Source organism: Amaranthus tricolor, chromosome 12 (assembly GCF_026212465.1).
Source record: "Amaranthus tricolor cultivar Red isolate AtriRed21 chromosome 12, ASM2621246v1, whole genome shotgun sequence".
NCBI classification, from domain to species: Eukaryota; Viridiplantae; Streptophyta; class Magnoliopsida; order Caryophyllales; family Amaranthaceae; genus Amaranthus; species Amaranthus tricolor.
In genome coordinates, this window is record NC_080058.1 from 12,668,404 (window position 1) to 12,696,250 (window position 27,847).

General features: G+C 34.1%; 2 protein-coding genes across 6 annotated transcripts in view; one reads left to right on the plus strand and one right to left on the minus strand.

The window, feature by feature from the left end:
* The window catches only part of LOC130796821 (eukaryotic peptide chain release factor subunit 1-3-like), a 5,497-nt gene extending 906 nt beyond the window's left edge, over positions 1 to 4,591 (plus strand). For 2 of the 5 annotated variants that reach the window (XM_057659218.1, XM_057659220.1), the window contains exons 2-6: positions 835 to 2,314; positions 2,411 to 2,530; positions 3,298 to 3,358; positions 4,014 to 4,120; positions 4,228 to 4,591. In XM_057659218.1, the coding sequence (XP_057515201.1) occupies positions 860 to 2,182 (1,323 nt within the window). In that variant the 5' untranslated portion in view covers positions 835 to 859 and the 3' untranslated portion in view covers positions 2,183 to 2,314; positions 2,411 to 2,530; positions 3,298 to 3,358; positions 4,014 to 4,120; positions 4,228 to 4,591. Of the gene's footprint in view, positions 1 to 826; positions 2,315 to 2,410; positions 2,531 to 3,297; positions 3,359 to 4,013; positions 4,121 to 4,227 lie in introns of all 5 variants that reach the window. The other 3 variants (XM_057659221.1, XM_057659219.1, XM_057659222.1) reach the window with 3 other exon arrangements.
* Positions 4,592 to 13,878: 9,287 nt separating this feature from the next.
* LOC130828909 (uncharacterized) lies at positions 13,879 to 26,737 on the minus strand. The gene is made up of 9 exons (XM_057694949.1): positions 25,913 to 26,737; positions 25,265 to 25,394; positions 23,635 to 24,182; positions 22,832 to 22,912; positions 22,593 to 22,691; positions 19,769 to 19,882; positions 19,580 to 19,663; positions 16,051 to 16,122; positions 13,879 to 14,973 (listed from the first exon to the last, which is right to left on the minus strand). The coding sequence occupies exons 1-9, from the start codon at positions 26,231 to 26,233 to the stop codon at positions 14,701 to 14,703; spliced, it is 1,722 nt and encodes a 573-aa protein (XP_057550932.1). The 5' UTR covers positions 26,234 to 26,737; the 3' UTR covers positions 13,879 to 14,700.
* Between the last annotated feature and the right edge of the window lie 1,110 nt (positions 26,738 to 27,847).

The window sequence follows — 27,847 nt, forward strand, 5'->3', positions numbered from 1 at the left end:
TTTTTTTAGTGTTAAGTTAAGGATGTTAAATAAGGGGAAATAATAAAAAATAAACAAATAAACTTAATTCTTCCTAATTCTTAGACTTACAAAAAAACTCTAACGATGGTTACAAAGAATAGGTCAATTTATTTTTAATAAATATACCTAGTAATTTGTTTAAAAATAAATAATAGATTCATTTTTGCCGGATCTAAACAAAAGTTGGTTTATTATTGACAATTTACCCGTTGAATAATTGCTCAGAAAGTTCGTTTTTCTTTTTTTTTTTTTTTTGCTTTTCTCTATATGAACATGTGATCTACATTTACATAGCTGCCTTTAATTGCTCTTGCTTGGTAAATTTTTTACGTTTTGATTGAAGTTTCTTAGATTGCTTTTTTTTTTTTTTTTCCTTATTGATTGGATTTGTTTCTATTACTCCTATAATTTATTAAGTGTGGTGTTTCAATTGCAATTGTCTATGATTGCTTTTTATTTATTGGATGGTGAACACCTTATCGAACTTTTTATGTGTTCATAATGATGTGTAAAATGGTAGAATAATACATTAAATTATGTGCAATTTTTATTTGTTTGAATCTATTGATGACGTTTGCGATCAATGATCAATTGGAAACATGTCTTTGTTATTACAACAACAAGGTTTTCACCCTGTAGAATTACCTAGGAGGGTTAATGTTATGTTGTTGCAATGATGTGAGATTCCCTTTTCCTTTGTTGAATTTCAATCTGAATTATTTGATCAATATTTGGCTTTTCAACCTGGAAATTTGTAATGATATTTTGTTCGGCTGTATGCCTTCCCTCATTTTATGTCATATAGTGCTGCAGATAATTTTAGTTGTATTTGGTTACAATGACTTCAAGTGGTGATGGTCAAGAATCTGACAAGAACATTGAGATATGGAAGGTCAAGAAGCTGATTAAAGGATTGGAAGCTGCGAGAGGAAATGGTACCAGCATGATATCGTTGATCATTACTCCTCGCGATCAAATATCCCGAGTGACTAAAATGCTTGGTGATGAATTTGGGACTGCATCCAATATTAAAAGCAGGGTTAACCGTCAATCTGTCCTTGGTGCAATCACATCTGCTCAGCAAAGGTTGAAACTTTATAACAGGGTTCCTCCCAATGGACTTGTTTTGTACACTGGGACAATTATTACTGAAGATGGGAAGGAAAAGAAAGTTACTATAGATTTTGAACCTTTTAAGCCCATTAACGCTTCTCTTTACCTTTGTGATAATAAATTTCACACTGAAGCTCTCAATGAACTGCTAGAAGCTGATGACAAATTTGGCTTTATTGTGATGGATGGAAATGGAACTCTTTTTGGGACTCTTAGTGGGAACACTAGGGAAGTGCTTCACAAATTTAGTGTCGACTTGCCTAAGAAACATGGAAGAGGTGGTCAATCAGCACTGCGATTTGCTCGTCTCCGTATGGAAAAGCGCCACAACTATGTGAGGAAGACAGCAGAACTTGCGACACAGTTCTTCATTAATCCGCAAACCAGCCAGCCCAATGTCTCTGGGCTTATTCTTGCTGGTTCTGCAGATTTTAAGACAGAGTTAAGTCAATCAGACATGTTTGATCCTCGCCTTCAGGCAATTATACTGAATGTAGTGGATGTCTCCTATGGTGGGGAAAGTGGTTTCAATCAAGCTATCGAGCTATCTGCTGAAATCCTCGCAAATGTGAAGTTCATCCAAGAGAAGAAGTTGATTGGCAAGTATTTTGAGGAAATTAGTCAGGATACGGGGAAGTATGTTTTTGGAGTGGACGATACATTGAAAGCTTTAGAGATGGGTGCTGTGGAAACATTGATTGTGTGGGAGAATTTGGATATTAATAGGTTTGTGCTGAAAAATAGTGCTACTGGGGAGATCGTTGTTAAGCACTTTAACAAGGAGCAGGAAGCAAATCAGAGCAACTTCCGGGACTCGGCCACTGGAGCAGATTTAGAGGTTCAGGAGCAGATGCTACTGTTGGAGTGGTTTGCTAATGAATATAAAAACTTTGGTTGCTCCCTTCAATTTGTGACCAACAAATCACAAGAAGGGTCGCAGTTCTGTCGTGGCTTTGGTGGGATTGGTGGAATCCTTCGTTACCAGTTGGACATGCGATCATTTGATGACTACTCTGATGATGCTGAAGACTTTGAGGATTCTGACTAGCAATTAGCCTCCATTTATCAAGTGCTGGTGCTGGGGAAGGGATGCAACCCTTGCACTGGTGAAAGAGCTGTCGGGGTCCCTTCGGTAGCTGCTGCTCAGCCTAATTGCCACATATCAAATTTTCTTTATGAGGTTGTATTTTTATTGTCCTTGCAGTAGCTGTTAGAACTGCTTAAGATTTTCACCTGCTGTTCTCAGTCTTTGACAAATCTGTAACAATTTGTGCAGGATGAGATGCAAATCAGGCCTACACTGATGTCTGACTCTTGCAGTGGTGAGGGAGATTCCAAGGTCATTGTCACAGCCGCTTCTCTTCCAAAATTCCACATGTCAAATGTACTAAACAAGGTCCTAATTTTAAAGTTTTTATAGGTGCATTAGAAGTTTATTATGTGGTTCTCACCTGTGCAGTGGGTTGGGGCCTATTGGAGGACAGATGCGACCCTCATATTTGAAGGCTCTAAATGGGCCCTCCGTTTACATAAATAGAGCAGGCTAAAATGGGCTCTTAACAGGCCTTCATTATTTTTTAATTTGCTTATTAATTGGGATATATATATATATTCTACATTCGTGTTATTGTCTGTCGGAATTTTGATGAACCCTTGGATTGAGATTATTGTTTGTCTTAAGTAGTTTTTTTGAGTTTGGATATTACTTTTTCAAATTAGGAGTATACATTATCAAATAGAAAAAAAAGTGAAGTGTTTTTTTTTTTATAGGGATACAATATCAAATAGAAAATTGTGGATATTACTCCACTTTTTTTCCTATTTAGTAATTAATAATTTATACTTGCATAAAATTATCTGAATTCTCATTGTATCTTCATATGAAAACTTTTTCCTTTTTCTTTGTTTGCTGTAAGTTGTACACTATTCCACTTCACTTTTTTTCATTTTGTTAATATTTTGAGTTCTCTGCCCAAGAGAACACTGAATAATGCTGATGATAGTTATATTAGAATCTGCGGTACATCTCAACCCAATGAGTAAATTTGTAAGAAATCCCAGATCATCTTGAAAATGATTTAGGAATTATTTCATAATCTATGACAATCTAGTGGTGAATTTGAGCTTTTTGGCATCTAATACGCTTACAATAATTTGTGCCAGGTGGAGATGCTGGTGATGCTTAATGCGAAGAACACGTGTGATCCCTGCACTTGTAAACAAGGTGTGATAGTTTGTCAGCTGCTGCTCAGTTGTGTGTGCATATAATTACCTATTGATTGAACTGATTTAGATGATCAGGGTTACTTCATCCTTCTTTAGAACCTTGAGCCATCAAATCAAAGCCTTCCTGACTTGGGCTTCGTTGTTCGACGCAACTTAAATATTCAGATTTGTTTATAATCACTTACTAGATCATGAATTTTAATGAGATTGATGTATCTATCTTTTTTTGCCGGTTCATTTGATATTCTTCTCCTATTGTCTGGCTGAGCTCTTGATACCCTTCGTACATTCTCGATCAGTTACATCATGCGTCCTATTTTAAAAGTCAAAAATGATTTCAATGTAGTAGGGTTGATCCTAAATTTAGATGGAGAAATAATTGTAGCTGCTGTTGTGAAAACCCTCCCTAAAATGTCGAGAACTGCAAGTGTGGGGAGAGAGAAGACAGGGGGGTTGAATTGACTGAATCGAGAAGAATTTGACCATCTGAGCTAGATACTATAAATTGTCCGTGTATCAAATGCATTTAGTATCGTACATCTAACAGTTGAGATTTCGTGTATTCGATATTAGTTGATTTCCAACTTACCCTTTCTCTCGTCTCTCTCGGTTTAAATACTACATAGCTTACGAACAAGTTGTTCCACTTGCAGATGTCTATGACACCTATATGTTTTCAATGTGTAACGGAAACCTTGCGTGGAACTTCTGCTATTGAGGAGCAGAACATCATCTCTTATGTACCTGTAATTCATCCAAGGTTTGCTATGAAAACCTGTCTGATTTTATTATGTTTAATTATATGTTACTACTGACTTTTTTTTTTATCAATATAACGAGCTTAATGTTTCTTTCTTTATGTATTAGGTAGGAGAACCAAATCAACTTGTGCACTACGAGCTTTTGCCTAGCTCTTTCGTATAATGTTTGCAGTTGAAATCAGTAGACCGGTGAATCGGTATGCTGTTGGTTAAAGAAGTTGGTTTGGCTCTTGCGAGTTTCGACACGTTATGTTAGTTTCCTCTCGTGAAATTTGAACATCTGTATGAAGTTGGTTTATCATATTTGAGGTGATACCTCTCGACGTTTTAGTTCGATGAATGTTTGCATGTGTCTTGAATAAAGTCGAGTCTAGACTCCGGCCTTGAACATTTGTGTTGTGTTAGGCTTTTTTAGTAACTCGGCTCTTATGTTGCATTTTATTTGGTTTTATCCCATGGATTTTCTTCTACTCCTTGTTGCCGAATATCTTACAAATTTACGCAAGAGTTAGAATGTTATCATAGGAATTAAAGGCAAAAAAGAAGGAAAGATAAAAGCTGATGTTGGCTTACTTGAAGAAGGGAATAAAAAGAAAATAAGAGGAAAAAAAAAAAATCGTATAGAGGATGATAAATAGTATTTTTCTTTTTATTTTCTTACGTCTGATTATATTTTGTTATATTAACAAAATCAAAGTATGTAGTTCCTTCATTTTGAACCTTTTTTGATATTCAAAATAAAATAATATTTTTTAAGTTTTAGCTATTAAATATGAAATTATAAATGAAGAATTTGAAAATGACAATGTATAAAAAGTTATTTTTAATAAGTTTGTGGATTCAACTTTGAGTTTTTTGATTTATCAAACACTAAATTAGATTCAATTTTACTTTTTGAAATGAAATTATTGTTACTAAATATAGCGTATAGAAATTATATTTCCTTCAAATTTCTCATCTTTTTTTCGTATCTAATTTCCTCAATTTAGACTAATGCTACTTAAGACACAATCACTTAGAGCTAATAAGAATTTAACGGAAAATGCTGGATGCTATCATATGAAAAAAATCTTGCAGAAGTGTAACCACTAGCGTTTTTTGAAAGTTCGATTTTATCATGTGGAATCTCCATTAAATTTATGATAAATATTATAAGGGTTAAATAATAACTATTGAAATGACTTCAAATGGAATATCCTCATTAAGAATGCCATTGGAGGGAAAAATTAGCTTCAAATACGATAAAAGATGAATACATCTTATAATTTTTAAGATTCGGAGATATAAACTTTTACGGTTTAAGGTTGTTGAAACAAACAAATGTTGATTTACTTACCTTCAATAAACAATGAAAGAAAAATATGCGTGGGTTACATATATGAAAAATGCATATCATTTCCAACATCATCTTGCAGGGCAAAGACTCTTATAAAACTGGTACATATAGATATGGAAGACCTTGCCAAGAATTTGTCTCTTGATAGAAAAAGATATTTTCAAGTATTCATAGATGACTAATCTCGCATGATGTAGGAACATTTGTTAGAGAAAAGTCAGAAAAATTTTCCCACTTCATATCATTTAAAGCCCTCACAAAAAATCAAAGTGAGCATTTTATTTATGTCCTTAGTTTTGAACGTGGGGGAGTGTTAACAAGCAAAGGAATCAACAACTTATGTAAGAAGCATGGCATCAGAAGAGAATTAACAGTGAGATGCACACCTAAAAAAAAGGACATGTTAAAAGGAAGAATCACACTATAGCAATGATAGCTTACAACATGATGCAGTGTAAGCATGTGCCCAAGCGATTTTGGGACATCGCTATTTACGTGGTATTATATATCCTCACTAGATCTCCCACGAAAGTAGTTAAGGGTATGACACCCTATGAAGAGAAAAAGCCGAGAGTGGAGAACCTCAAAGTGTTTAGGTGAGTATCATATGCCCACATCTCAAAGGAGAATCGAGAAAAACTTGATGAAAAAGGAGAAATATGTATATTTGTTGCATATAGTAATGAAACTAAAGATTATCGCCTTTATGTGCTCGAATCCAATGAATTGATCATCTCAAGAGATGTGATTTTCATCAAGGTGGCTAAATAGACTTGTAAAGAAAAGAAATTGAAGCTCGAAAAAGAGATACTCTTTCAATAGATGGAGATACAGGTTATGGTGTAGACTCATCAACAAGCCCATCGTCTCCAAGTTAGAGTACACCAGTAACTCCAAAAATCCCGAGTACAACCATAAGCACAAGGACTCGAACACCTAAAAAAACAACCACGGTAAATCTGAAGATCAACGCGAGTCTACATCCACCAACATGGTTAAACGATTATTAGTGTGATCACCCCCTGATGGTTCTCTTAACCGGTGAACCATAAACCTGTCAAGAAGGAGCACTTGATGAAATAAGATTGAAGCTATGGATAATGAAATCAAGATGATTGCGAAAAATCATATTGGGAGCTCGTTCATAAGCCTGAATATTAAGAAGTCATCGATCTTAAATGGGTCTACAAGGTGAAGCGCAAAGAAGACGACACCAATAACAAGTACAAGACAATCTCATGGAAAAATGATACACATCAATCATGCATCAACTTCAACAAATTAAACATATACAATAGTAGTTTGTATGGAGACAATAAGATTGTCTTGTTAATCGTAGCACAATGCAACTTACCAATCTTTTAGCTCGACGTCAAATTAGCATTCCTCAATTGAGAACTTGAAGAAGTACACATCGAGCAACCTCAAGGCTACCACATTGAAAGCAAAGAAGACAAAGTGTATTGCCTTCGAAAAGAACTCTATGGACTCAAGCAAGCACGAAGAGCATGAAACATCAACATTAATGGTTATCTTTTCCAACATGGCTTCAACAAAAGTCCTAGTGAATCATCAATATACAATGCATCAAAGTGCAAGGTAATGAATTTTCATCGTATGTGTATTTAGGCACATATCCAAGGATGATCAAAGAAGTATAAGATGACAAACTCAAGAGCAATGAAGCACTTCCTTGGCATACAACTCAAATAAAGCTCGAGAGGAGTATTAGTAATATAAGCGAAATGTCCATAAGATTTACTCGAGAAGCTCAGTATGAGTTAATGCAAATCATTGACTACACCAAAGGCAATCAATGAGAATTTATAAAGGAATGAATGCAAGTCGAAAGTTGACTAGAGCAATGTACCGATGCTGAGTTAGTTCCCTTATCCATCTTAAACACACCAAACTGGACATAGTGAACACAAAATGCATTGTGTTCATGTTCATGACTGAGCCAATAAAGAATAATCTAGTAGCAACTAAGAGGGTTCTTAGTTACATCAAGGGAATGAAGAGCTATGAAATCATGTACGAGGTAGAAGATGATTACAAGCTTACGTGATATACATCATATAGTGATTAGGTTGGAAGTGTGGATGATAAAAGAAGCACAAGCGAGCACATGTTCCAGTTAGGATGAAAGGCATCTCATGCTCATCCATGAAACAGGCTACAAATGCATTGTCATCGGCAGAAGTTGAGTTCATTGCAGCACTAAGTGCAGTATGTAAGACAATATAGCTCAGAAGGATATTCACAGATCTTTAACAAAAGCAAGAAGACCCAACAATCATATTCTACGAAACGAAAAACCTTGTTTTCATAGTAGGTCAAAACTTCATTAAATTATGACATCACTTCATTCATGAGATGGTCGATGAAAAATAGATTGAGTTATAATTTTACAAGATGGGGAAGCAGCTCGCAGACATTTTCACAAAAGTACTTTTGATTAAATAATTTATAAAAATTTCTTATCAAAATATCTAAATATGACAACTTCCTAAACTACCTAAAATTATCTTGATTTGTTTAGAAAAATAAATAACTAGAATTCTAGTTAAAAATTTAACAAACATAGTCTTGTAATTATAATGCAATCATCAAGTTAATAACAAGAAAAACATTCCCACTAATTCGTCTCTTACAAAATTTTCTCTATCTCCTCTCTACTATCCTATTAATATAGAAAAAACCACTATGATTGTTAACAGTTTTCGGTAAAAATAATAAATAAAAAAATAGTGTTATAATGTTAGCTGCTTTTAGGAATTGTTTCGGTCATGAAACGAGGAAGTGCAAAAGACACTTAAAATACCTGGAGATAGGTGTAATCGGGTACAACCATCAATATGCTGAAAATGTTTATGATCCTTCCGCTGATGAGACCTCAAATCTTGCAATACAACGTTAGCCTTGTTCGGGGGATGATTTCCCGGAAAACCCCTCCGACGCTCAAGTCAGATCGGGAGACAGAAAGTAATGAATATATGATAATGAATGAATACAAGATTAACGGATTGTAGGATGAGTTCAGAATAATTGAAGGAATATTTGGTTTAGTATAGATTGTACGTAGGAGGGTGAATATTTGTTGTGGTGTAACGATAGCAATATAAAAGCTTAGTCCCATGCAAATGATGTACGCGACATGTATTTATAAGGGTAGAATGGAGGTTGGATGGTGAATTAATGTGGGAATCATGGGTATGATGGGTGAGTGGTAGGTTATGATGAGCAGTGGGTAGTTATTTTAAGAAGTTATTGAACCAAGTTGGGTGGTTAGGGTTTGACTAAATAAATTACGGGTTTATTTATTCGACCCCATAACATTAGCCCCACGCATGAAGAGCGATAGATGAGGGAATTTAATGTAGCGAGGGTATCAGTCTTTATACGGAAAAAATCATACCTGTGATGCAGATCAAATAAATATTCGGAAGAAACCATGCAATAAGGTTCGAATAAGGTAAACTTCGAATTCTTGCCTCGATGGGCCCATGATGGTGGAAGCCCCATGAATTATAAATATTTGGCCTTTGGGCCACTTTTGATGATTCGACTTTAGAGCCTGATATGATGATTCGGCATTTGAGCCTGATATGATGATTCGACATTTAAGGTTGATATGACGATATGGCCTGGCAGTCAAACACCTGTGACTTAGATAAGAAATCATACTAGATGAATCCTTCGAAAGCATTGATGAATATTCGGATCAGACATAAGTCTGCATTTAAGGAATATTTGGATCGGACATAGGTCCGCATTGCCCAACCATCAATCACCCGGGACTTAGATAAGGAATCATACTAGGTGAATCCTTCGAAAGAATTGATGAATATTTTGATCGGGTGTCAATCATCCGGGACTTAGATAAGGAATCATACTAGGTGAATCCTTCGAAAACATTGATGAATATTTTGATCGGGTGTCAATCATTCGGGACTTAGATAAGGAATCATACTAGGTGAATCCTTCGAAAACATTGATGAATATATTGATCGGACATAGGTCCGCTTAATAAGTGATCGAGTTATCAAGCTAGGTGATACTCGCTATGAATACATTGACAAATAACGCCCAAAATCACTCGTTTTGGGGCTTAATAAGAGTCCAAGTTACCAAGCTAGGTGACACTCGCAAGGATTTCACTTTCAAACTAGGTGAAAGTTTGATAATTAAGATAAATACTTTGAAAATATCGTCCAAAATCAATCATTTTGGGACTTCAATAATAATATGACTTTCAAACTAGGTGAAAGCTTAGATGATTCCATAATATGACGAATAATGCCCACATGTTGGGACTTTAATAATAATATGACTTCAAACTAGTTGAAAGCTCAGATGATTCCATAATGTGACAAATAACGCCCACGTGTTAGAACTTCAATAATAATATGATTTTCAAACTAGGTGAAAGCTCAGATGACTTTATACACTCATCATTAAAAACCACATATAAGTAAGACCCAATATATTAAGAATAATAATGGTGAAGTATTGAATTTCCACGCATAAATAATAAATAATTCTTTTAATAGGTGTCAATATCATACTTGATCACTTTCCATATCGACCCATGAATACAACAAATACGGAACACCCGATATACGTTGATGAATAAAAGTAAGAATAACCATATGATCATCATTAGATTAATACAATATATTCTTCACTTGGCAATACTAGTCAAAAGATTTGCATCCTTTATGTAGCATTTCATTAGAAGGTGATGATGATGATTTTTCTCCATGTATCGAGTCACCTCAGATTGTTCTTTCACGGGTGAATGGTTTGAACCACCGTCGGATTATACCCGGATCCAGCCAATACAGTCAATGTAGGTCGTTTTCCAGGGATCTAATGTAGATAGTTTGAACCACCGTCAGATCATACCCGAATCCAACCAATACATTGAATTGGGCAATATTTGGAGTAATTTTTTCGACGGAAAGCACTTGGTTGCAGCTAGTTTGAAAATGTTCTACGGATCATTTAATCCTCTAGATAGTGCATCAAACCGAACTTCAACATTGGGACTAAAGTTTTTAGTCATTTGAAGTTGGTTTTAAAATATTCGACGGATCTAATAACCCATTAGAAGGTGAATCAAACCGAACTTGGGTTCGACTTTATAATAATACATCATGACAATTACTCAACTGGGTCTTCGATGATTCGGTCATAGCATAACTCAGCTACTCTCAATACTCAGACAATTTTGCGAAATTATTGAAGGCCCTTGGGGGGTCCGAGTATTTAATATTTGGGACAAATTGATGATACAGCAAAAGACAAAACTTGTATAATAACCTTAGACAAGAGAATCCGGCTATTCGATGGTACAGAATGACTAATCACATCCGAATCGCTTATGATATATAGCTTATTAATTAGACGGTCACATAGCTGGAGTTGACAAAAAATGGTGAAATTAAAGAGCTGCATTAAATATATCACATAATTAGACGGTCACACACGAGTGGGAACCTTCTTTTCCTCATAGCAAAATGATCTTCAAATCAAATCTTCATCATTAACAAATAATTTCAGAATCCTCAAAAATAATGGGTGCCGAGAAAAATTCAGGAAATATTCACATACGACACAGTAAAGATAAGATGATGGTCCTTTAGACCGAAACCACTTAGTTGAAGCTAGTTTGGAAACTATCTATGGGTCATCTAATCCTTTAGAATGTGCATCAAACCGAACTTCAACATTAAGACTGGAATTTTTAGTCAATTGAAGTTGGTTTGGAAACTGTCTACGGATCTAATAACCCTTTAGAAGGTGCATCAAACCGAACTCAACATTGAAATGGTATACATTGATGAATAAGAGCAATAAGATCCAACTTTATATCCTTGAATAATGACAAACACGTGAGATGATTTGGCCCAAATATTCTCGATCTGATCGGTAAAAATTTAATTTATTCCCACTCGTGATTTCATGGACTAAATAGAGTCCGAACGAGCCATGAAAAATATATGCATTTTTTGATTGGTAAAAATATATGAATGATCATCATCATTGTTCTTCTTGTTTACCTATAGGGTTAGTCATTAGCCCCAATGATGATGAATACTCAACCAAAACATGATTGTCTTTGTTTCTGGTCGAGAAAAAATATTGGGACAAAAATAAAACTTCCATTTGCACCGTCAGAATATTTAAGACTAAGAAACAGTAGGTTAGGAAACCCAGGCCATGTCACTATAATTGATGCACTTTGACACAAAATGTTGATATATTAGGCATTTTTTATCCTTTCTATGATAATTATAGAAAGCATAGCCAGTCACGTGCCCTTACTCGCGAAAATCAGAAATAAATAGCATAAAAGAAAATGGTGGCTCTTAATTTAGTGTAAAAATACTCGTCATTTGAGCAGGTAATTTTCGGGGAAAAAAAATTAAGAGTGGAGGTTGGAGGTTGGATGGTGAATTAATGTGGGAATCATGGGTATGAAGGGTGAGTGGTAGGTTATGATGAGTTGTGGGTAGTTATTTTAAAAAGTTATTGAACCGAGTTGGGTGGTTAGGATTTGACTAAATAAATTACGGATTTATTTATTCGACCCCATAACAGGAATTAATTTACTATGAAAAATACACACTGAAATGCTCATGGTTTTATTTCAAAGTTTCTCAAAGAATCTATAAAAATAGAATGTCAACTTTATTTAGAAATTTTGATTAAAGGCGCATTACTTAGGAGGAAAACTCCATGAACCAAAGATTGAATTCAAAAATGAAACGTGAAACACATTTTCTATTTGTGTAACTACTCAATAATGGCCAAGTTTAAAAACAATGTTGCTAGCTTCCTAGATTTTTGAGCTCTACAATAACTTTTTTTAATCTATTTTGTGTGTCCACTATCTTTTTTCTTTCATTTTGTTTTTATTTTTTTTTTCTTTTTGAATTACATAGTACATATATACATCAATATTAAATTAAACATATATAACAAAAATGTGTCTTCCCCCACACTCAAACAAAAAGCAAAACGAAAACTAATTACTTATGGTCACTTAAGAATTTGACACTTTAAGATGAAATATACTTCTTGCTCATTATCCTACATAGAGGTTTCTTCGAACTTCAGTAACTATCCATTATACTCCATATTTAACAATCCACAAAAAACAACGATTTTATATCTAATCTTTTAAAAAAAAAAATTTCCAGTTTCAACCATGACATCATCTATCCTTCCCTTAGGCTTGACATTAGAATGGTTAGTAATTCAATAGTTACACTGCTGTAATCCAAAGGGCTTAGTTCTAATTACTCGTAAAGTGTGTGAGTTAGTTATGACATTGAAGGATGATCCTAATTCTATCATAGTATGTTCAAGTGTGGTGTCTCTAATGATGCAAGGTATTGAAATTTAATGTGTGATATCATGTGTTTCAATACCTTTGTATTGCGATTTTAGTAGGTATTTTGAATATAAAATATCTACTTCACATATCATAAAACACTTACTTCCCATACCATAAACATCTACTATACGTAGTATAAACACCTACTTCATATATTATAAACATCTACTCTATATATTGTAAACAACTACTTCATATATTATAAACACCTATTTCACATACCATAAACACCTACTTCACATACATTAAACACTTACTTCATATACCATAAACACCTATTATACATACCGTAAAAACATACTATACATATTATAAAGACATACTTTGCAAACCATAAACACCTACTTTACATACCATAAACACCTACTTTATATACTATAAACACCTACTTTATATCTCATAAACACTTACTTCACATACCATAACCAACTACTTCACATTCCATAAGCACTTACTACATACCATAAAGACCTACTTTGCATGTCATAAACACCTACTTCACATAACTTAAAATATCTATCTCACATACCATAAACACCTATTTCACATACAATAAGTACCTACTTTACATATCATAAACTCCTACTTTATCATACCGTAAACACATATTTAACATATACACACCTATTTTACATACCATGAATAGGCACTTTACATATCATAAATCACCTAATTCACAAACCTCCACACAAGCTAATGGTATTATTATCTTCATCTTCAATCTTATTTTCATCATCAAATCATCAATTGTTGAAACTATTTACATCATAAATTCATAATTGTTGAAACTATTTATATCAACAAAATATTTATAAGAATTCTTTTAAAATATATTAACCATTGATAGGAATTGATAAAAACATTAAATAGGAATAAAAATATTATACTTAAGATTTCATTTGTATAAGTTCAGACTAATTTTAAGATGTAAAATTTTCAAAATTCAAGCATCTGCTTGATACTTTGCTCTATATTTTTGCTAATGTGTTTTGTATATTAGACGGTAAATGTCGAAGTTTGAGAGCAGTTTTAAGAAGGGGTTTTACCTGAGGAAGGAAAGTTGTTATTTTGGAAATCATGCACTAATTACAAAAGTTGTTATTGCATTTATTTAATATTGGGTTGGGTTCTTCTCATAGAGACAATATTTTATAATTAGAGATGTTCAAAATAGATTCGATAATCCAAAAATTACCCGAACTTATAACCGACCCCGATTTAATCCGACTTTAAAATGATTTACAGTTATGTAAAAACAATATAAACACAAAATCTAATTTCAAACCGACCCAAAACATCTAATCCTATATCAAACCAATAACACGAATAAATACTTCTACTCACTAGACTAGCTATTATAATCCAACTTTAAGTCTGAATCCATAAAAAGTAATGGGTTTGAATTTGACAAAAATCTGAGATAAGATGCAACTAATCTGCTCATTTTATCTGAAGAAATTCTGACTTGTTTCTTTTTTTTTTTTCTTTTTTTTATAATTATTAAGACCAGATAGTACATGATCTTTTACAATTTCAATAATGTACAGTGCCCTACACAACTTCCGCAAATCACATCTAGGATTCTCACCTTTGGTCATCCCAAAACGCAACAAAACTGATATTTGCTAAGAAAAGCAAAGTTGCGATTGTTTACATTCATATGTACAATGTGGGAAGGTCACCGGTGATGTCGACCCTAGTGACTCTTGTCAAAAATTGATAACAAACCTTATCCGATCTGTGGGTGAATGACCATATATGGACTTCCGTTTCCGTATATCGAGTAAATCCTGGAGATGATTGTCACCATATATGGGTATCAAGTTCAACAGTGTATATCAAGTCAATCCTGAAGATGATCGTCGCCATTGCTTCTTTTTCTGATTCAATTTGAAAGGACTCCAGGTCTTTCTTCGCTTTGAAGTTTCACAAAACAGACCAGAAGCAAGAGCCTGTTGCAGCCACAGTTCAAACTCTTCTTCATCTTCATCCATCATTTCAGCATCCAAACCCCAGGGAAATCTACTAGAATTTGACCGAGTTGTCTTCTCCAAACCCACCATATTTACGTGGAAACTCGGACGATGGGTATTGGGTCTGCAAGCCATTCCCTGTAACAATTTAATCTGATTTGATCATCATTTGCCCATTTCCAATGAAGCCCAGAATTCATGTTTAAGTTCCGACTTGTAACATACTAAAGTAATATCGCTCATTAAGGCATGTCGCTTTTCGTATATCATGAATAATTAGATGGTGTTGCAATCAAAAGAAACCCATATTATAAAGGCAAGTCTTGTATATTATGAACATTTGATGGTGTTCGTAATCAGGTATCAACCAGTCTCCTTATACAAGGATAATGTTGCATGAATTCAAACAACATTTGCTCCGCTTGGATGACAAGTCAGTTTAATAGTATTAAGGCAATGTACTTGACAGTGAAGACGCATTATCAGATCAATAAAGGGCACTTCACCAAATGCTAAAGAAGATGGTGCAAGGTTAACGAGATTATCATTATAAGCAATACTCTTGTAGAAGTAATGGGATTGCAGTATATCAAGCTCATTTGGAAAAACATTATCAACTAAAAGTTGCTCTTTATCTCTCTAGGTCTCCCCGAAGAACTCAAAATGACAAAGGAAATGATTGACAAAGACCAGAAGAGAAATAGCTACCGCATCGCTTCTTAATTCCATTACCTAGATTGCCTAATTAAATCAAGAAGAAAGAGAAGTCCAAAATCAAAGTAACCTAGCATCCTCATGATCTTTTAACTCGATCAAACTTCTTATGATCCTTCCAAAGGGGAACATAAGCGAGTCTTTTCTTTATCAACGTTAGAAGTCAGAATATTGAAACACTTCTCACATTCATAGATTCCGCACAACTTTAGTTACCCCTACTAATGGTTGAGCTCAAATTCTAGGCAAATTAGAACGGCTGATGCAACAAACAGTTCCTTACAACCCATTTTTCATTCCTTTGGGGGAAGCAAAAAAGGGGAGGTATTGAAGTAACACTATTATTACGACATTAAACTGCAGAATTTTAATGTCACCGATTCTGTCACCACAACAATAATAGAAAAATAGTGATGTGGGCTACAGAAGCCGAAAGCACGATTCATATCAAACTTCATAACTAGAATAGAAAATGGCAATATTGTAAATGGGTAACAATACCTGACAAATAGCCCATTCAGATACATCAAATATTTTACTTTCAGCACACACAAAGGCACGTGGAATTTCCACCTGCAACAGAGACACCATGAAGCATAATTAACAAGAAAAGCACAAATCAAATTTTAATGCCACAAATATTCCAACCATTGTGCTCATCAAAAGCTAAGAAATATTTAACAGAAAGTACTGTATGCAATAAAATGGGGTTATAGGAATGGAAATCTTATTCTTCATCTTTTAAACTGGTCATTCTAGCTTTGGAAACTAGTAATAAGTAGATTTAGACAATCAATATTCAACAATATCAGACTAGGAGACAGTGATTACAAAAACTCACATTTAGGTGGTGGTCCAATTTTCAGAATCCAACCCTTTGATTTTCTTTATGAAATTCTGCTAGTTAAATTATCCCTTTAGCTAAAATCTTTTCATTTAGGTCTTAAATGACTTGCAACTAGTTAAACCAGTCAACCCGAAATTTATCTCCGTTCCTCTCTCCTAATCTTGCAGCTGTCACCCAAAATAACCATTGTTACCTGAGAACCATTGTGACAACTAGCCACCACTGCCACTACCACTTTCCCACCACCTGCTTCGACACCCATTACTATGCCCACAACACAAGTTATCCACTCAATCTGGGAAATCAACGAAACTCCTCTTAGTTTCCTACTTCAACCTACTACCACAACCACAATCTTAATAACTTAATATCTAGCAGTCCCAACCAGCTGCCAACTAAGGCTACTAGTTAATTTGACTCCGTATGTCATCGCGCAAAGTATTGCCCGTATATAGATTCACAGTATAGCTAATGTATTGTAAACATTTTGGGCTGAAGGCAACCCAAATATTACAACCATAACCAAAACCATATTTATGCACTATGATGTTAACGATTATGCCCCAAATGGTATTGCAATCTTATACTTGACTAATATGTAAAATTGAGCATTTACAGTTGGTGTAAAGGGAAGTCAGGTAATAATGTAACTACTAGAGTGGTTAGACCTATCTGGGAGTTTCATTTTCATTGATTTTTTAGACTAATTTTGATGATGCATTGTTTGTTATTAAAAAATCGAAATTGTAAGAGGTGGATTAGATCAATTTTTCCACTGGAGTACCACAAACATGATCAGCCACATAACTCATAACTACCCAAAAGGCAAATCTCAAGATACGTTAAAATTTAGATTGATTGCTTTACTTCAACTCTTCAAGAAATACCACTAGATGTAGCGCACACAAAGATGCTACAAAAATCATTCTATGTTAGGGCGATGAGATGCATGCAACTTGGAAGCTTTTTTAAGGAATAAGGCAAGCCATCTTACCAATTTAAGGATAGAAGCACGTGAGGGAGACAGAGATTGACCGGAGACCAATTTTCTTCAAATTTGATACTTTTGGCTTTAAAATGTGAGTTAATATAATAATTCACTTGATTTGAGGCTACTTAAAGTTCAACCTAATTTTTAACATAGGAATATGATAAAGATTACCAACAACCCATCACCAAGGACGTCCAGCAATAGATTCCCACGTGCTCAACTACTCATTGTCTAGTTTTTCAATAAAAAAGTAGGCTTTGACACTTTGTTTCCTGATTTCTCGACTTCACCAATAAATAATTAAAATTACAGAATAATTCTCCTCAAATTTACCCATAAAATGTTGATATTAGTTGGAAATTTTCTATTTTGAATATGTTTTTCATCTGCCCCCAATTGCTCTCACATTTGATTCTCTCTCTTCCCATCTACCTTATCGTCCCACTAGATTTTTCTCTCCACCTTTTTTGTATGTTCGCAACCGTAGTTTTGAAAAGCATGAAGCTCATGGAAGCACAAAAGGTCTCTAGATCCTAGGCACAATTATCAAGAAAATTATCCAAGTGATGAAGAAAATTATTCAAGCTAATTTCTTCTTATTTACATACCTTTAAAAAAGGTTAATTGTAATAGTATAAAGATTTTTGAATGTGAAACCTGAGTACTGACATCGAAATGTAGAAATGGCCACTACTGCAAATGTCAAGTTCAAAAATGGGTTTTTAATAAGCATTTTGATGGTTGCTTAGTAGGTGATTGTATTAAACATTCATCTATGACAAGTAGTTGGAGACGTTGAATTTGTGTCCTATACCATTAATTATGTTTGCCATGTTTATCGTTGGTGCCTTGTAAATTGTAATTGTTATTTATTTTTCTCTAATTTATGTTATTAGCCTTAATATTTGCATGGCTACTTATCATATTTTGCTATTTGTTTTCATTTGTACGTCTTTTTTGAGCCAAGGATCTCAATTACTGCAACCTCCTTTCATAAGGTTATGGTTTGTCATCTTCCCTCTTAGACACTGTAGTTTTTTCAATGAGTGGGATGTACTTATTATGATAATAAGGATTCATCTATACAAATAGGATTGTAAATAATAATTTAGTAGTAAATTTGTGTGTCAGCTTTTCTGAAAAAAAAATCTCCTCTCAAAAGCGGATACTGGCATTGACTCATGATCTTGAGAAATTATTACAGCTCTTAATTTTGCACAAAATTATTCTTTATTCAAGCAATTGTGTTAGCAGATTCCTGGATAAATCACATAAGAAACCTACTAGAGTGGACAGTAGACAGAACAGGAACTTCTGCAAAACTCTTGCAAGAATACATGACCTACTTCATATAGGTTGAAGTATATATTTTTCAATTAATCCCTGTCTTTAAAGAATAGCAACTACAATTCTATAATAATTCTAATCAATAAATTAAATTGAAATAAAACCAATAGTGAGGTGCGCTATGTGCTACTGAAGCTTAAAGGAGAATAAAGGTGAAGCACTTTCAGATGCACATGCATACAAATCGATGAAAGCAGCTTCCTCGCTTCTTTCTATCGTACAAGGAGAAAACATATGCAACTTATCTCAGAAAAAGAAAGAAGAGATGCTAGCCAGAGAAAATCCCAAAAGAATGCTAAATCTCGATTGAAATTACAATTCAAACTCCAAGTATGACTAAACAACAAAAACTTCCCATTTCAATAAAATGAGAATACGAGACATAAAGCCAAGAGAAGATTATATATATTAGTCATTGTTGAGGTGACGCGGCTTAGAAAATAATAGACACTAATAAAATACATATAGAGAATCACTACATGATTAATGACTAATGAGCAAGCTTTGCAAATAAATCAGGAAAATAGTGAAATATACATGTTACATTCCATTACCCCAATGTAATTAAGTGGCTACCACCTAGGGAGAGGGTTGGTTGTACACAACCTTACCCGTCTAAGTGAAGTGATATGAAGTGATAAGACTGATAATTTACGATTGACCCTTGGTAGCAAACAACATGTGCAGCTTTACATAAATAAGAAGCTCACATGATTTAATGAGTCATTTTACTTTAGTCCATTATAATCCGAAAACAAAAAACTATAAATCTATGGCCCCATTGAAATAAGGGACATTACTAAATGACATTGACAGCAATTTCATGAGTATCTGAGCTAAAATACCTTTTGAGGTCCACTTAAGACCAAAGATCCTTTGTATTCAACCCAACCATCTCCATCCTTGGCTTGATGATACTGACAACAATCCTGTAATGAAGACAGTCACTCACTAAATTTGAGATTACTTGGTAGTAGAAACTACTTAATTATCTAGAAGTATGTCATTAACACAGACTAAAATTTACAATGTACCTGACACCATCGTGCCTTAGCCTTTGACCTATTAGTACAAACCCATATGTGAGAAAGGCCACACTTAGTGCATTGTATCCGTCTTGACTCCTCAGAGAAAAACTCATGGGATTCCTATGTAGAAACCAATATCAAATGTGATTAATCATCTAGTGACCGAAACAAGTATGCACACAGTTTATAATAGATAACATCTAATAACTTTCCTATTAAATATTAAATTTCCACTTTCCCTTTTAATATTCCAAAGAAAACCCACAAAAAAGGAAAAGAAAAGTACTAAAGTCATGAAGTTGAAGAGACGAACGAAGACAGCAAGAAACACACAAATCAGGTAGGTATTTTGTGACCTTTCTTCTCCTTTTTCTCTTCTTCTCATCAAATCAACTACACGTTCAACCGGGTACAAGCAAGAAAAGCTCTAATGGCCACGAAACGGAAACGCCCCGACTTGCGTCCTGATTTGCATTTCCATATGATTTCGCTACGAAGAATCTAAACCGAAATTGAGCAGGGCGATCCGCGGTTCGCACTTCCATGCTTTAAAGCATTGACAAAGTGTCGGTAGAATTATAATGGTGGGTTTTGGCAAAGGATGTTCCGGTTATGATACAGTGAAGGCTGATGTGAGGCCATGTGGAGGACGGACGCTTGATTTTCCTATCATGATAGGAGTGCATTACGGATCCTATATACCCTCTTTTTCGCAATTGTCTCTGATGAATTAACCGCATCAACTAAAGATGAAGTATCATGAAGTATGCTATTTGTAAATGATATTGTTTTGGTTCAGAGCAAGTGTCAATACGAAATTGGAGAGATCAAGAGGTAAAGACTCATGAGTTTAAACTTTAAACAATGATACCAAAGTTTTAGTCTGAAGGGGTCAGATACATTTACATCAACCAAGATGCGGTCAAATTAGAGGATCAAAAAATAATCATCAAGTAAATATTCAAGGACTTTAAATCAATTTTGCACAGGATTGGAAATATTAACTAAGAGGTTATATGGGTGGCTCGAATAGAGATGAGGCATAGGGATATTATGCGTTCATAGTGTAATAGAAGAATTAAAGAGAAATATGGGTCAAGTATTAGGCATACATAAAGAAGCATAGCAAAAATGGGAGTAGAACATCATTACCGGGATCAAGGATCGATCCAGGTCGCAGAACGGGGTCAGGAACGAAATTCGCCAATTTTCAAAATATAAAGCCAGGTCGATAGATTTTCGATCGAGTTTTCTAGGATCACGGAACGATTCAATTTGGATTGAAGTATGATTTGGGGCGGGTTACTTTAAAGGGTAAATAAAGTATATAATTTTAACATTAGAAATAAAAAATAATATGCTCCAATGTAGCACAATGTTTTATACCATAAAAAAACTCATTTCTAACAATAACAGAACAAGTCATTGAAAATAAACAAAAAAAAATGAACAAATAAAGAGAAAAAAATTAAATACTAAAGAAAAGTCATGAAAAAGTAAAAGAAAATAAGACTCACTGTGACGTGTGTGCAAGTGGGAAAAAAGTACTTTATGACTTAACAAGTTCACATGCAAGAGCTTAATACAAAAATAGGAAAACAAAAGGCTCCCTCTTTCAAGAATCATCCTCTTCACATAGCAATAGTTGTACACCATACAAACTTTTATCAAACTTTCAATCTTAACTTAAAGAAAACAATAACCCTTTATCTTTGTTCATTTGTTTTATTATGAAGCCTTATACTTTTATCCTATGTTTCCTGGACTCGATTGTTGATCCTAGTATTTGATACCATTTATGTTTTTGAATTAGATCGGAACATATAGCGTTGCCATTGTATAAGAATGAATGGAAAAGGCGAATAGTAAGAGATTATCTTGTATATTGATTTGTTTTAGTTTATGTAGACTACGCTATATCTTGGATTCAAGCTTTGACATTATACTTTTTGTTGTATTAGTAAGCTCATCATTCTCAAACCAAGTAAGGAAGAGGACAGAAACTCAATTTGGTTGCAACTATCCCATGGTGTAAATAAAGTATGCGGCTAACCATTCAAAACAAAAGAATGATATGAAGAGTTTAAAATAGGATACAAGGTTGTTGTGTTCATTGCACGTCATGGCTTTGACCACAAATTAATAACAATCTAAGTGTTTGTATGAGAGATTCATAGTGCAAAAAACAAGGTCGCATCATAACGTATCGATCGTATTGCAAAGGTTTTTAAATTTATCAAGGGTTTGTCAAAGTGTAAAAAATTGCATTTAGATTAGAGATATCTCATTATTTCAGCCCATATTTGACAGTACAACAACCGCGTCATTCCCACTACTGCATCGTGTCGTTACAGCAATCGTGATCATTACCACATTTTTGCCCTATGGTGAGATCATATTGCATGTGTTACTGTAGCAGGATTGAAAGTTAGTACCAATGATAACATAATCAATCCTTTATGTTGAGTGACCACACACCATACAACCAGAATCAAATAGTTCAATTCAACGCAGAAAGAAACTCATTTTCATAAGTAGTCTTTACTCTTTATGCACTAGTTTTTACAGCTTTCTTCTCATGTTTAAATGTTTTGACTTATAAGTTGGACTGAACATTGTTCACAGAAACCAATAACTTCTCAAAGCAGTCTCTTCCTTGCACCATCTTTTTTTTCTCATTGATCAATGCTCAACTTACAATTTAAAAATGAGCAAAAATGGTGAGGAGTATGATTAAAGACTTAAGAGTGTAATCACTATAGAGCAGCAAATGTATCTAAGGAGATTCTGAATATCTCTCAATGCTATCAAACAAACCCAAATTGTTTACCTGGTTTGAAGTGCTAGGAGACTTTTGGGAGATATTTTTATATTCTTCCTTCCTTAGTTGCTCATCGTAATCTCTTTTCTTGGTAAAATCCGAAAGTACCTGCACAAAAAGCACAACTACGTTACCGGCACAAAAAAACAATGAGCACTTCCACTGAAAATGGAGCAAGTTCCAGCCGTACAGGACTACACAATGATTAATCTCAGATGCTTGATGTAGAACAAAAGCATACTACTGACCTCATATGCACATTGAAGCTTCTTAAACGATTCACTAGCTAAAGGGCTTCCCATATTTTTGTCAGGATGCACAAGCATAGCCTATACGACAGAGAATGAGCAGGAAACAGTAAATAACAAAGTTCTAAAAGAAGGAAACATCTAACTAAAATAGACATGAGAAGTGAGTGCAACAAAAGAATTACTTTTTTACTAATAAAAACTACCACGTTAAAATGTCACAACAAAGATGTTCAATACTAACAAAACCTTCCAAGCTATCAAGAAATAAGTCAAAATGAAACATAGGTCCAATCAGAAAATGCATGCAAAATAACATGCCAAGGAGATAGTGCCAACAATTTAATTCTTTCTCAGAAAATACATCCTTACAGCACCATTCATGCAAAAGAAGGATGGCTATACAAGTACAGTATGCTCTTTCCAAACTTCCATTGCACAGCATAAAATATTCTGGCAGCTTGCAAATCCAATTGCCAGGTTCTAGCATTCTTCATTTTGTTGAACTCCTATTCGCTAGCATTCTCATTTGGTTGTACGGTAGAAAATATATAGTGGTAGAAACAATTAATACCCTAAGTTGGCAAATAACAATTAATATCATCAAACAAATATCCAACTCAGCCACTCTAGCTAGATATTTACCAGATACTAAGCAGAACTAACCCAAGAACTAATAAGCATAAATGAGTTCAGCTAATGCCAAGTGGTTTACTTATCCATGTAATGACCCACATAACAAACTCCAGAGGAGAAAAGTGAAACTATCGAATTTCATTAAAAGGTATAGCTATAGTTTCTACCTTCTTCCTATATTCCTTTTTCAATATTAAAGCATCAATTTTCTTGTGGCGTGGAACCCCCAACGCTTCATAGTGGTCAGCACTGCTTAGGATCCTTCTCATTTCAATCAATGAGCTTTTGTCTTCTTTGACCACCTGACTAGGAGATGCTTCTTTCTGATTCTTCAGGGCAGTTGTTGTACTAGACTTTGTTTTACTCGAGGTTGTTCTATTAAAAGTTGTTTCGTTGGGTATTTTACTAGCTTTTCTGTCAGTTGAGGTAGATGAGGACCGCTCTTCAGAATCATCAGAGGGAATAGAATATTCACATTCTCTGGAAAAGTTATCCTCTGTGAATGCTTCCGATGCTTTGTGCTCATTAACACGTGAACTCTCGTTTAGAGTATCACACCATTGCAACAAATAATTAAATGCGTCATTTGATAGGAAGGCAAGGTTAACAGAAAGGAAAGGGCCAACCAATCCTACTCGTACTTTCACGCAATACATGGAATAAATCATTGCCATCAAGACTACCAATCGAGCATGATTTAGGGAGAACAAGTAGCCTGCATTACAAAAGTCAAAAAGGTGATTTGTAAAATTAAAAAGAAACAAATAAACAACAATGCCAAAACCTTAAATTAGAAAAAATAAAAAAAAATAAAAAGGGAGTAGAATATATAAACACAGCTAACTTAAAGGTTGGCTTAAACACCAGGAACATATTATGTAAGAACACATGTTGAACAGCACGTAGAAAAATGGTGAAGAACACAAAATTATCGAGCTTGTTGTTCAAGTTTCTTTGGCATTAAGTTTGACTGAATTTGAAGAGTTTGTGATCTACTTATCTTCATTTTGTTTCAATTGCATTTAGGTAGTCCATTTCAGTAAAAGAATTGCACAGAAATGCAATTTAAGAGAGCCAGACAGCTTGGTGAAGAGAATCAGCACAGTCACAGATGAGCAACAGTAACACAGTTGCATCGACAATCACAGATGTGTCCATGCAACAGGCAATAGTCTTTTGTCAAACTAGTTTCGCAGAAAAATCTTAGGCAAGCTTTGGATGAGTCTCTTAAGCTGATCTTTGGTCATTCCTTTTTTACTTTCAAATCAACGAAATCGTTTTCTACACAACAGCAATAACTATGCCAAAGCCTTAATTCCCACAATATGGGATCACATCTTCAAAAAAAGCTAACACATTTATAATGATTCTTTTAGTAAAGTTTTAATTCTATTAGCTAGCTAGTAGACCGTAAAAATAGAATTGCATAGAGTTCATGAAATATCATTGGTGGTGTGGTGATAAATAATAAGATCTCCAACATTCCTAGAAAGTTTACTTCAGCATCTTCCTATATTTTCAAAGGAAAGTAAATCTACATGGCCCTTGCATCAGTATCCTTTACAATAATAAATATAACAATCAACAAATTGATATAACTGTTGAATAATCTAAATAGCTCTTGCATAGCATAACCTGTAGTAGTCGAGTACCTACAATAAGAGAACTGTTATATTTCTAAAAGCAGAAATTATAAGTAACAAAACATATAAGCAAGCATATCAGTGTCAAGAAAGAAGAAACCAGAATGACAACCCATCCACAAGAAAGTCTAACAAGTAAAAGAACAAACTTCACCTCCAACAACGAACAATATTCCTGTAATCCAGAAGTTAGCATACATCCATAATATTAAGATGGCAAACAGTCCCACTATAAAAATTCCAGGAGTGTAGCCCAAGTATTGAACAGCAACTCCTGCAGCCGCCTGCAAATTTATCCACGGCAATAAGTGCATCAGGCCCAACTACTTATAGCAGACGAGCAGTATTTCAAGTCTAACCAACAAAAAATTGCAAATTTCACAATATAAAAAAAAATAACAGAAGAGGAAGAACATAACACTGCAAGAATGATAAAGACAAACATTAATTGGTTTGACAAAGTAAATTCGTACAATCTGCTTAATCGTGGAATTCAACTATGGGAAAAAAGCATTATGCGGTTAAATTTACTATAAAACAAACCATCATAACAACCCTCGGCATTTAGCAATTTATTCTCTTCAAACTAAAGAAGCCTCAGATAATTATATATTACAAGAATAAGAACCGATACCAACTTATCTCCCATCACAAAAATGTACAAAAAAAGAAAAAGATTTATGCAAGTCTTAAATTATGTTCACACTATAAATTTCTGATCAACAGCCAACACTGCAACTACAAGATTCAAGAAAGCCAATGGTGGTGAAACAATAAAATAGAAAAGAAACGGAAAACTTACAATGCTAATCAATACGTAAACAAGGCAAGAAATAGAGGTCAAGCTCAAAAAACAACTCCACATTATAATTAGCAACGCAGCAGATTGCAGGCCGATTAACGATCGGAAACCCCTAAAAAAGCTATCTTTCCAGTAAAGAAACAGCAAACCCACAAAGTTCAAGAAGTTCTTGAAACCATTACAAATCATTGGCCAATGTGTATCAATGGCGACCCAAGTCCTATCTCTAAATCCACAAATCAGTGTCGGAGCAACTGAACACAAATGCTTTTGAGATTGCAACCATTTCCATGCTTGCTGAACTAACCCTATGTCCTCCATATTCCCTAACCCTAAAACTGAGAAAATTAGTTTAAACAAGCTAAATTAAAGTCCGTCCATGAAAATGGAAATTAGTCATGAAAACCCTAAATCAATAAATTGAAAATGAGAATAATTCAAATGATGAGATGAAGTTAAATAGATGAAATTCATGATGTAGGAGATCCAGAAAGTATCTGGAATCACGCCGGACGCGAGGAAAGAAGTTGAGACACCGACAAAAGAGGAGTGAGAAGATGGAGAATGGCTTTAATGGAAGCTTGTTAGAGACAAGATTTGAGGTTTGAAAGGGATAGTTGGGCTTGAGATTCCTTTTCCACCATTTTCAGGGAGAGCTCGTGATAAAGGAAGAAGAATTCTGGTTGAAAAAGTTGCAGAAAAGAGAGATGAGAGAGGAAATTAATTAATACGGAGTATTACTTGGTATTTAGCAGCAAGTTGAAATGTAAGGGAAGTGAGACGGAATCAAAGAAGAATGCCAAACATGTCTCACTTGAGAGAGAGAGGGGTAGAGAGTACCAATTATTAGTTTGTGGATTAGGGTTGTAATGTTTTGTGTTTATGTGGGGACAATGGTCCCACCATGTTATATTTTTTGACTTTTTTATTATTAGAGAAATTTGTGACGATAAATTTTTGGTTTTTTCACCGGTGGATAAACAACTGTGTGGTGAGTGGTGATTCTAAGCTTATAATTTTTTCATAAAGGTTAACGTTTGTGTTAAATTTACGTTATTAGTATAGAAATCGGTGCAATACTTGAAGTTCTTAGTATGAAGATGTATAAATAAAATTTTCAAATTTACGTAATATTCAAATTATTTAGTTTATAAAGATGGTACATTTACGGTACATAATATATTCAAATCAATAATTTTGTCTAATCTAGCTCATTCTAAGTCATAATAATTCAATTTATTCTGTTTTTAAAAATAGTAAATTACTCAATTTAATTAATTTTTGAAATCGCTAAAAATGTCATGTTGATTGATTTTATTTGCCACGTAAGCCATCATCAACCAATAAAATCACTTCATCTTGTGTGGAACTCCATGAGGATAACATGTGGAATTTTCTAATTTTTTAATTAGATTGTATGATTGTATGATACCATCTTGTGAAGCTCTATGAAGATGACACGTAGAATTTTCTAGTGTTTTTATTATATTATATGATATTACCCAACATAACGATTCTATTCATATAAACAAATGTCGCGATTACCCTTATAGAGTACATTTTTAGAAAATTTATTCGAATTAAGTACTTAATTTAATAAAGAATTTAAACCTTTTTCTACCATATGAAAAAGTTGAAAGCTCGGGGCCACCTCGCGGATTAAAAAAATATTTGTGTACCATGCGAAAAAGTCAAAAACTCAGATCTACAACATGGTATTATGAAGTTATTAATATTGTAGGGACTTAGGGCTATTTTGTAAAAGAGCTGATTGAGGAACTTTTAGCTAATTGAGTGAATTAACTAGTTTTTATGGGTTAAATATTATATCATCATATCATACAATCATACAATATAATAAACAAACTGGAAAATTGCAAATATCAACTTCACAATTCATCCAAATAAAGTCAAAACAATTTGAATCAAAGTTGA

Coding starts and splice junctions, on each gene's coding strand:
- LOC130828909 (XM_057694949.1), bottom strand. CDS start 26,233: ATGGAGGACATAGGGTTAGTTCAGCAAGCATGGAAATGGTTGCAATCT. Junction 24,183..25,264: donor AATATTGTTCGTTGTTGGAG/GTGAAGTTTGTT, acceptor TTTGTAATGCAG/GCTACTTGTTCTCCCTAAAT. Junction 22,913..23,634: donor AAAAGGAATATAGGAAGAAG/GTAGAAACTATA, acceptor TCTGTCGTATAG/GCTATGCTTGTGCATCCTGA.